The sequence below is a fragment of the Culicoides brevitarsis genome, chromosome 1, assembly GCF_036172545.1.
Source record: "Culicoides brevitarsis isolate CSIRO-B50_1 chromosome 1, AGI_CSIRO_Cbre_v1, whole genome shotgun sequence".
NCBI classification, from domain to species: Eukaryota; Metazoa; Arthropoda; class Insecta; order Diptera; family Ceratopogonidae; genus Culicoides; species Culicoides brevitarsis.
Genome location: NC_087085.1, coordinates 15,569,783 through 15,579,838, shown reverse-complemented (window position 1 = coordinate 15,579,838; position 10,056 = coordinate 15,569,783). Strand labels below are relative to the sequence as shown.

At 39.8% G+C, this 10,056-nt stretch overlaps 2 protein-coding genes across 2 annotated transcripts; one reads left to right on the top strand and one right to left on the bottom strand.

Annotated features, from left to right (window-relative positions):
• Positions 1 to 232: 232 nt before the first annotated feature.
• LOC134827877 (probable histone-lysine N-methyltransferase CG1716) lies at positions 233 to 6,056 on the bottom strand. Its single transcript, XM_063840740.1, is given in 6 exon segments — positions 233 to 1,447; positions 1,502 to 1,706; positions 1,768 to 4,477; positions 4,480 to 5,314; positions 5,375 to 5,783; positions 5,844 to 6,056. Coding segments are annotated over 6 exon segments (5,283 nt in total). The 5' UTR covers positions 5,940 to 6,056; the 3' UTR covers positions 233 to 419.
• Positions 6,057 to 6,332: 276 nt separating this feature from the next.
• On the top strand, positions 6,333 to 9,690 carry LOC134837331 (protein Son). Its single transcript, XM_063852702.1, has 6 exons — positions 6,333 to 7,524; positions 7,590 to 8,194; positions 8,252 to 8,362; positions 8,425 to 8,541; positions 9,141 to 9,308; positions 9,370 to 9,690. Exons 1-6 carry the CDS (start codon positions 6,333 to 6,335, stop codon positions 9,649 to 9,651), a joined length of 2,475 nt encoding a protein of 824 aa, XP_063708772.1. The 3' UTR covers positions 9,652 to 9,690.
• Positions 9,691 to 10,056: the final 366 nt, after the last annotated feature.

Below are 10,056 nucleotides of genomic sequence, written 5' to 3'. Positions count from 1 at the left end.
TAAAATATGGATGAGAAAAATTCTGAAAAACAAAATTCTTGGAAAAAAGTTAATTTTCTTTTTTGAAATAGAACATTAGTTCGATATTTTAAAAACAGAATTAAAAATTCTTAAAATTTAAAAATCTTAAGTACCTACCTCTTTTGAAATTTTTCAGTAATTTAAAATTTTTTAGAATTATGGAGAGCAAAAATCTATTAATTTCAATGAAATACGCAAAATTTAAATTTTCAAACGTTTCAAATGTATTTCTATCTTTATTATTATAATATTTACATGCTAGTTCTATCTAACAATTTTTCATTAATTTAATCTTTATTTTCTTCTGTCAATTTTTTGTCGTTTTCATCAACGACATTTTCTTCTACTTTCTCTTCATTAATCACAATTTCGGTCCCTTTGGCAGGGACAAGTTGATGTTATTCACGGAATTCCTGCTCGTTCTCCGGCTTAATGTAAACCGGATCAAACTTCGACATGTATTTCTTGATAAATTCCCGTGCTTTCACCTTCACGGACTCCGTGACGCCCAAATGAACGATCGTGTTGTCGCAGTGCTTCAATTCCTTCAGCATAACGAAATGCGTGAGTTTTCGCGCGAGATGCTTAAAGTCTTCGGAATTCGTGATACGACCAACTTTGCAGTCCTCCGTCATGTAAGGCTTCAAATGATGCACAATGACGCCCGCGATATCAGTTCTAAACTTGTCTTTGATGCGACGTGCTTCCTCGCTGTGAAGATCAACGAGTGTCGATGCCTCAGCTGCCTTTTTTCGTTTTGCACTGCGATCGTCGTCGGTTTTCTGCTGTTGTCGTTTCTTCTCGGCACGGATTTTTTGCTCTTGTACCTTCCATGCTTCGTAGGCGGAGGGACGTTTTACCTCCGAGGAGTGAAGAATATCGAGTTCGTCGACGATTTTGGGTCTGCTGTTTGGATCAACGGGTGTTTGGGGGTCAGGAACTGCAGTTGATGGGCCTCCTTGGATCTGGCGACGTTTAGCTTCTTCCTTGCGACGACGCAATTTTTCTTTTGTCTCTTTGTAGCGACGCATTTCGAGCTGCCCACGACGTTTGTCCTCCTCGGTACGTGGACTAATGCTGCGTTCTTGCACCAATCCCGAACGTTTTCGTTGAATTCGTTTGATATTCGGTAAAATTGCATCAAGAGATCGTGTAAAGTTGCTCGCACTGTTGAGAATATCAGCTTTAACTTGTGCCCCAATTAAATTATTGGTCTCTTCGATACTTGGTATCGTTCCAAGATGCTTTTCGTCGTCATCTTCGTTCATGTCACTCGGTTTCGCGAGCAGATCGTCCAAATTAAACTGAGTTTTACTCTTTTCCTTGCATTCTTGGAGGATATTCAGCTTTTCCTTGAGCTCTTCTTCCTCAGAATCGCAAGTGTCGGTTGTACTTGACTCAGATCCGTCGTCAGATAAATGAAAATCTACAAAAAAATATTTTAAAAATCAATTTTTCATGTGAAAAAATTTATGCTTACCATCCTCATCATCGTCATTCGGTTCACTCAAGGGCTGAATCTTAATTGGAGGCTTCCATTGAGGAATTCTGATCTTAATGTGGTAATAATAAATGCGACCTCGATCATCAATGGCGAATTTCCACATCGGCGGCAGATCCATGGGAGGTAAATCGTATTCGCTTGGATTTGTTGGCAACGGAGGCGGCACAAATTTCATGTATTGCTGCAAAAAAATCAAAAAATTAATCAAAAAATCTCAAAAAAATCCAAATTCACGCTCTTACATGACTCGGCGGCGTTGGCAAAGGTCTCCGATCCGCCGTATAATACTGCCCCGTAATTGGATTCATCATCGCGGGAACATCTTGGGGCGCCACATGTCTCGGATTAATGCCAAATTTCAAGCAATTTTGTTCGTGACAATACCAAATTTCTTGTTGGCGACGTTCGTGCTCCTGTTGCGCTACTTTCATCTCGAACAAGTGTCGGCGTTGCTCTTTGGACAAAAGTGACGTTTTTTCCTTCGGCGGCTTGGGGAATGTTGTTTCGCGCGTTTCATGCGGGCGTTCGCGTTCTTTGTCGCGGTAACGGGAAACGTAACGATCTTTGTTGGCGGGTTCGGGAGTTTGATTTAAGTCGGCTTCGCGTTCGTGTTCCTTCATTTGCTCGATTCGTTCCTTTTTGGGGATGCGGAAACTCTCTTTGAGGTCTTTCCAGGCGTTTAGAAGTTTTTTCGCTAATTGGCAGAGCTCGTTTTTCAGATCTTTGAATTGAATTCCGGGCATTTCGGGAGCTGTTTCAGCAGGTTGAGATTCAATTTTGACAGTTTCTTCGGAAATTTCTTTAGATTCTTCTTTTTTATCGTCTTTGGGTTCAGAAATTTCATCTTTTGTGGTAGGTTCTTCGACTTTAGTTGACAATTCTTCACTTTCGGAAGGTTTTTCTTCAACAACTTCTTTTGAAACTTCTTGGGATGTCTCCATTTCCTCAAAAATTTCTGATTTTACTTCTTGTTTTTCCGTATCAGATGCCATTTTTTCAATTTCTTCCGATTTTTCCATTGTTTTTTCTTGATTCGAAGTCTCATCAAGTGCCATAGATACATCTTTCGACCCTCCATCCTGCTTCATTTTACTTTTTTCTTCTTTTTCTTTCTGAACATGTTCTCGAATCTCGCCACACGTGTCAATAATGTGCTTCAACTCATCCACGCCAATCGTTTTGATCAATTGTTCGCTTTGTTTGATCAAATCCGGAATGTGTTTGAACATATCCGCATTAAAAGTCGTCGGTTTATTCGCGTCATTTGTCTCCATGGGTGTAGCTGAGCCACTTTCGCTCGATTCATCATTCGGCGAACTCGAATTTGGCGACGTATCATGTTCCGAAGCCCATTTCTGGACCGTTGACAAAACTTTGCTGTCTTTCAGGATCGTTTTATTCGTGATTGGCAGCACATTCAAGACTTCCAGCAGCAAAATACGGAATTTTAATAATCGTTCTTGATCATTATCTTGCGAGTCTTCCATCCAGCCATGAAGTAATCGTAACCCATGGTAATCGAGAAATAGACGACGACATGCAAGTTCACCATTTTTCAGCAAACTTAAGAGTTTGCTACGAGCTTCAAGTAATTTTGCACGAACCATCAGTCGACTGAGCTTCAAGGTGTGTTGTTGATTTTTCAAGCCTGTGCTGCACAACATGTCAATTTCGTCATCGAGATCCAGGTCATCCAATATTTCTTGACGCTTTTTACGACGGTAAGCTCGTTTTTTGCGTTGAACTTTCGCTTTTTCCTTCTTTTCTTTTTCCACGGCTTTCTTTTGTTCAATTCTCTCTTTTTCCTCCGTCGAAATTTCGGGTTTCTCATTGTCAGAGGCTTCAGATTCTTCAGAAACCTCACTTTCTTCCGCTTCACTCTCGTCATCGCCCGGCGCTTGTCCGATCCATCCGCGACAATTTGCTGCTTCGCAATAACATTTTTGCGCCTCTTTTCCGTACCGCTGAAATTGGTAGTCAAAAGTGATTTCTTCGCCAGCTGGAATGAATCGCGTCGAAAAAAATCCAATTCGAAGTTCGCCGTTAACTGTCCATTTTTGCGTCTCTGCATTCGGATCGCACGAGTGATTTATGAAACGAGAAATATTTCCACGGGTTGTGGCATCGATAACAGCATCACTTCGCAACGCCATGAAGTAATAATGCTTATTTTTGTCGTTCGAATAGTCGTTTGCTCGTTTCTCGAATTGATCGCTATCGAGAACTTCGCCCACATACTCCATGATAAATTCGTTGGGTTGAATTGCGCGTGCCGCCATGATACCGAAGCCCTTTTTCTCCGTACGGAACACTTTACATTTCGCATATTCGGCATTTTGGAAGCGTTTATTCGTGCAACGATCGCCAATGTTGCATTTTGGACCACATTCGATCATCAACATGCGATTTAAACAGTCTTCGCCGCATCCCAGTTCGCCTTGGTCGTACTCTTCTTGCGTCAGGAAACAATCGCAGAGCATCTTTTTCGCTTCTTTGCTGATATTTCGGTCGCATTTGTACTCGTTGTCTTTAATTGTGACAAAATGCTTCAATCTTTCTTCGCAAATTTTCTCTTGGCGCAGCTCTTCGTCAATTTCTTCCTTCGTTTTGCCCGAATCCGCCGCATCTACAGATTGCTCTTCGGTACGAACGCCCATCTCGATTTCGCTTAAACGGCGCCAACGGGATTTTACTTTGAGCGCATCTGTGCATTGAGTGGGGATGGAAGTTTCTTCGGAGGATTTTTTGAATTTTTCACGATCTTTGACGAGTCCGTGACCAACAGAGCGACGATTTTGCGTGCTGATGGTTTTGATGCGACGCGAACGGCGGATTGAAGTGGAGTTTTCGTCATCGTTTGTTGGCTCAGTGGTAGGTTCGGGATCAGTTTTTGTGTCAACTGGTTCTTCTGAAGGTTGTTCCTCTTCTTTTTGGTCAACTTTTGAACTTACGGTTTCTGGTTTGGGAGAATTTTCGGTGTAGAAGGTTCTTTTGGTGCAGGAAGTTCTTCAATAGCGGAAATTTCTTCAGATTTTGAAGGATTTTCAGTTTTTGGAGTCTCTTCAGTGTCTTCTTTTACTTGAACTGACTCTTCTTCGACTTCCATTTGTTCCAGTTTTGGCGATTCAACAGGAGTTTCTTCTTCAATTGCGATTTTTTGCACTTTTTCTTCCAATTTTTCGACAATTTCGCATTTTTCTTCAACAATCGACTCTTCCTGAATTTCTTCCATTTTCGTTGGTGACACAGAATCTTCATTTTTGAGACGTTCAAAGGCTCTTTCCTGCAACGCTTGTTTCTTCGCGGTTCTTTTTCCTTTTCCAAAGTTAATGTGCGTTTGCAAGTCCACGCTATCCATTGTGGCATCGGAATCCGAGACGATTTCTGCTACTTCGTTCTTGTCGTCGCTTAATACTGTGTCATTTTCATCCAAATACACGATACTGACTTCCTCTTCTTCGATTGGTTCTTGTTCAGTTTTTTCTTCGGGCGCGTTTTGTGAAGTTTCTTCCGTTGGAATGCTCGAAGGGTCATCAAGTTGCATCGAATTCGAGTCCTCGACAATTTCTACACGGATTTCGGGGGAATTTCCTTCACTGATGTCGTATTCATCGGGATTTGCTGAAGTAGCTGTTATCGGAGATGAACGTTTTTCTTGGGTTTCGTCGAAATTTGAGGCAGTACTTGAACTTGTGTGTTCTTCAACAACGATTTCGATGAATTCTTCGCCTAAAGCTTCTTCGGCGTTGGCATTTTCGTCGCCCTGAGCTTCCATTGACAATTCTAAGTCTGTGAAAAAAAGTTAAATTTAGTACAAAACTCATATTTTTTTTTAAAGAAAAATCTTACCAGAATTCTTTTTCTTCAATCGATTCGAGATTCGGCGATTTGCTGGTGAGTTACTGTTCGATCCGGAGCTCATTGATCCAACATCCGTCTCATCGGATTTGATTTTTTCAACTGCATGTGCTACTGGAGGTGTTTGCAAGTCCGATTTTCTTGGTCTTCCTCGTTTTTTTGTTTCTTTCGGTGCTTCTTCTGACGTTTCTGGTTCATTTGAAACATTTTTACTTGTTTGTGGTTCAACTGTCGCACTTTTTCGTGGTCTTCCGCGTTTTGGGACATTTACGGGTGAAGTATTTCCCGTTGTAACTTCTGAATCTTTTGAAATTTTCTTTCCGAGAGCTGAATCAGACCGCGTGGCGGCCTCTAAATCTGGATCGGCATCCAATGGGTCCGTGGATTCAGCTGCAGGAGCCTAGAAATCATTGAAAATTGGTAAATTTGAAATAATTTTAATAAAAAAGTTAAATTTTACTTCTTCAAGTTGCTTCAATTGAGCTTTTGTCAATTTTTTCGGCTTCGAATCTGGATCACCGCTCCCGGTTGGTTTGTTTCTTCGTGTTCCTACCATGATTTTTGGTAGATTTCCAATGGATTTTTGTTAAATGACTTAGATCGGTGCCTAATCTATTAATTTTTCATATTTTAAGTGATTAAAAACTACAATTAATTGGAAAAATTGATTAATTTTCCGATTTCTGCTCTTTTTGTTTACGTTTATGATAAGAATTCGTTCTTTGCTGATTCAGTCAAGACCTCTGGCGGCAAAAAAAAAATGGAACTAAAAAATAAATAGTAAACAAAGATCAAATGATTAACAAAATTTCAATTTTAAAGTCGAAAAACTCATTTTACAGTCATTAAAATAATTGAAAAACGTTCAAAAGTCAACAAAAATTAAGAAAATCAACGTAAGAATCACAAAAAATCAAGATTTCATGCCAAATTTCGTGTTCGTCGAACGATGGCAGACGAATCAAAAGACGAGCCACAACAATTCCCAAATTTCCCTTTGAATATCACGATTAAGCAGGAGAAACCGAGTCCGAAACGACCTTCAGTCACGGACGAGCCTGCTAATGGTGAGCATTCAAACGGAATATTTGCGTCGAATCAGGAGGACAGCAAAAGCTCGTTGTCCTTGGATCCGCCCCCGCTAAAGTCGAGTGATGAAATTTTAGCAGAGTTATTTGGCGTCTTCAATGCAGAAGTGCCCGAAATTTTAGTTGGAGGCGATGGCAAGCACAGCAAGAAAAGCAAAAAAGAAAAGAAACACAAAAAGATCAAAGAAGAACCGAAATCTGGCGATGAAGGCACAAGCGAGAGTGAATCGAGTGACGATTTTGACGTAGCAGCTGATGGATCAAAGACCAAAAAGGTCAAGAAAAAGAAGAAGAGCAAGAAAAAATCCCGCGAAGGCTCCGTAGACTCAAAGGGCGAGAAGAAAAAGAAGCACAAGAAACACAAAAAGCACAAAGTCAAGAAGGAAAAGACGAGCGACGCCGAAGAAGGCGAAATTCGAGTCAAAAAAGAAAAGTCTGAGGAGAAGGAGAAGAAAAAATCCAAAAGCGACAAAGACAACAAAGAAGATTTACGAGATTTACTCAAAAGTCGGAAGCACAGTAGTCGAGATCGCAGTCGGGAACACGACTCAATCCGCAAAGAAGTCAAAGAAAAGCCCAAAATCCAAATAAAAAGTCTCGTCAACAGCACAATTCTTAAAGATGCCATAAAAGCAGCTGATGATCGGCATCGCAAGCATGAACGCGATGATCGCCGAGACGAGCGGAAACGCAAAAAGAGCGAATCAGACATCAGTTTATCCGACGAGGAAGACAGTCGCACATCAAAACGTTATCGAAACCCCTTTTCGAACCCCATCAAGTCGGAAACGTCATCGCGTTCCAACAGATTTTACGATGGCTATTACGAAAGTTATCGCCATGGACGCCGCCGAAGCAGATCTCGCAGTTACGATAGACGTCGTCGTCGATCACGAAGTCGTTCGGGACACAGATTGGACATCGATAAGAAGCAATTGTTGGAAATAGCGCGAAAAAATGCCATTCAGATGCTCAAAAATGGAACATTGCCCGGCGTTCAAAGCTTAGCGCAAGAAACTAAGGATAAATTAATGGTTAAAGTTAAATACGGAGGTGAGTTCTTACTCAAATTTACCTTTTTTCGGTCAAAATTTGACAAAATCGCTTATTTTTCACAGGAAAATCCGTAGCTGAACTAACAGACTATTGCAAAAAGCTGTCAAACGGCGAAATTGGCGACTCGGATATCTCCGACGTGGATAGCGATGTCGAAGAACGGGCTTTCCATCATCCCTTCGAGCTGAAAGATTATCGTGAACCGATAATTATGAACATTCGCAACTCCGTACCGATTCAACCGAAGTCAGCAAGTGAGAAAAAGGAACTTTTAAAGCTTTTCCCTGTCTCGTCGGGGCAAGAACATCGCAAAACCGAGCTCGAATGGGTTCCTGTTACTCCTCCGCCTGCTGCGATCGAACCAAAAGCTCCGTTAGCAGCAATAATGCCAGCTCCAGTTGCTGCTCCAATTGTTCCTTTACTAAATCCTCAACCTCAAGCACCTCCAAAAGTCGTTGAACCGCTTCCTGTTCCTGCTGTCGTCCCGACAACTGATGTTCCGGGCATTGCGCCGTTAGAACCACCCCCATTGCCGCCCTCGTTGCCAAGCAGAAATCCCCAAGTGGATTTAGAAATTGCCAATTCGTGGAAAAGTAGCGATTTTGGACTTGCTGGTTCGTCAAATGCGACGAATTCGGGTCCAGCGGTGTTTAATCAACCAGCACAAGTGAGTTTTATTGAATTATTTTCCCTGAAAAAAATTTAAAATTTAATTTTTTTGAAGGATTTGGATGTTTCACAAATAATAACGATGAGATTAGATGCCATGAGACGATTACAGGACAACCCAAGTGATATCGGGGCACAAAGAGTACTTGAAGATACCCAAAATAACGTAAGTTTTACCTGAAAACCTAATTTTATGAGACAAATTTCGTAATTTTTTAATTTTTTTAGATGTCAGCATGGGCTTCATCTAAATACACGCCAGGACAATTCCTCGGAAGTACAGGTGCCAATTTGTTATCTGCCAAGGAGCTTGCTGGATGGGGCAATAAAGCGTATGCAAAGAAGGTGTGACCAAAATCTCTCAAATTCTCAATGAAATTCATCCAAAAAAATGAGTTAATGAATGAGGAGATCACTTTTCTGCATGGGTCAAGTGATCTTTTCATGTCATTTTTGACCGGCAATAGCACCAAAATGAACAATTTTCGAAAATTGTGAAATAAATTTCTCCATTTTTACTGGAATTTTATCTCACAAATTTTCTTACAACAAAAATTTTATTTTACAGGAAGTTCTTTTGTTGCTGTTGACTGCGTCACTCAAAAGATTACACTGAAATTTTGCAGGTCTTCTTCGAACACTTAACTTAAAATGGTAAAAAAATTGAGCCTAAACCTGCATCCGTTACGAGTTTTTGGCTTGAGGTGCAGTTTTAGGCTCAAATCTCAAATAAAACGAACGAATTCTTGATTCTGAAACAAAACAAATGACAACTAGAACAACTTTTTCTAGATCCTGTCTTTGTTTTGTCTTCAGAATCTGTTAAATTAAAATATTTAGACGATCCTTTGATGACAAAGCCCAATTCTTTTATGTGGAAAAAAGCTTTTTTGCACGAAAATTTACTAATTCAACTTTTTTTCTTATAATTAATCGCTCTTTAGGACACTCTGACTTCAACTAAGCCAGTTGAAAGTGGAATGGGCATGCATTTGTTACAGAAAATGGGATGGCGTCCCGGCGAAGGCTTAGGCAAAGACAAATCTGGATCTCTTCAGCCTTTGTTACTTGAAGTCAAAAATGATCGTCGTGGTCTTGTAGCAGGAAATGAGGTAAAATTTTCTCAAAAAATTCACTGAAAATAAATTTTATTAATTTTTAACTTTTTTTCAGAACTCACGAATGAAGAAAGCAGTCAAACGTCCTCTTCGCATGAATCTCGAAGGAAAGCATCCCGTGTCAGTTCTTGGTGAAATTGCGGCAAAACGGAAATGGGGAGTCCCCCAATTTGATGTGGCGACAGAACAAGGACCGGGACATGCGAAATTATTCGTGTACAAAGTCAGAGTAAACGGAATGGAATATCAGCCAGCCATTGCGAGCAATACGAAGAAAGAAGCAAAAGCTGTGGCAGCAAAGTTTTGCCTTCAACAAATGGGAATTTTACCGACTTAGAAATTTTTTGTTAATTTTTTAGAAGTTTCTTTGATTAAATTATGGAATAAAATTCAATTTAAAAAAAAAAATTTAAATTTCTTATAAGAATTTCCAATTTGAATTTTCAAAATATTTTCAAATTTTTTAAGAAATTTTCAGAAGAGATCAAATTTTGATATAATTTTGACTAAAATATTAAAAAAAAGATCTAAATTTCGTTAAAATCAGTTCAAAAATTTTTTTTTTTTATACATTTTCAAATTTTTATTGAAAATTAGGCCGCTCCAAATATTTTTGAACTTTTTGTCCCATGCCCCATTTTAAAAGTCGAAAATCCAATGGGGCAAAATAAAAAAAAAAGTTAAAAATTTCATCAAAATTGACCGTTTTTTGGTCTTTTTTCATATTTTTTCAAGGAATTTT

Excerpts from the sequence above, each read along its gene's own strand:
- LOC134837331 (XM_063852702.1), top strand. The coding sequence starts at position 6,333 with ATGGCAGACGAATCAAAAGACGAGCCACAACAATTCCCAAATTTCCCT. Across the intron at positions 7,525-7,589 it reads GGTTAAAGTTAAATACGGAG|GAAAATCCGTAGCTGAACTA; the intron begins GTGAGTTCTTAC and ends TATTTTTCACAG. Across the intron at positions 9,309-9,369 it reads GTCTTGTAGCAGGAAATGAG|AACTCACGAATGAAGAAAGC; the intron begins GTAAAATTTTCT and ends ACTTTTTTTCAG.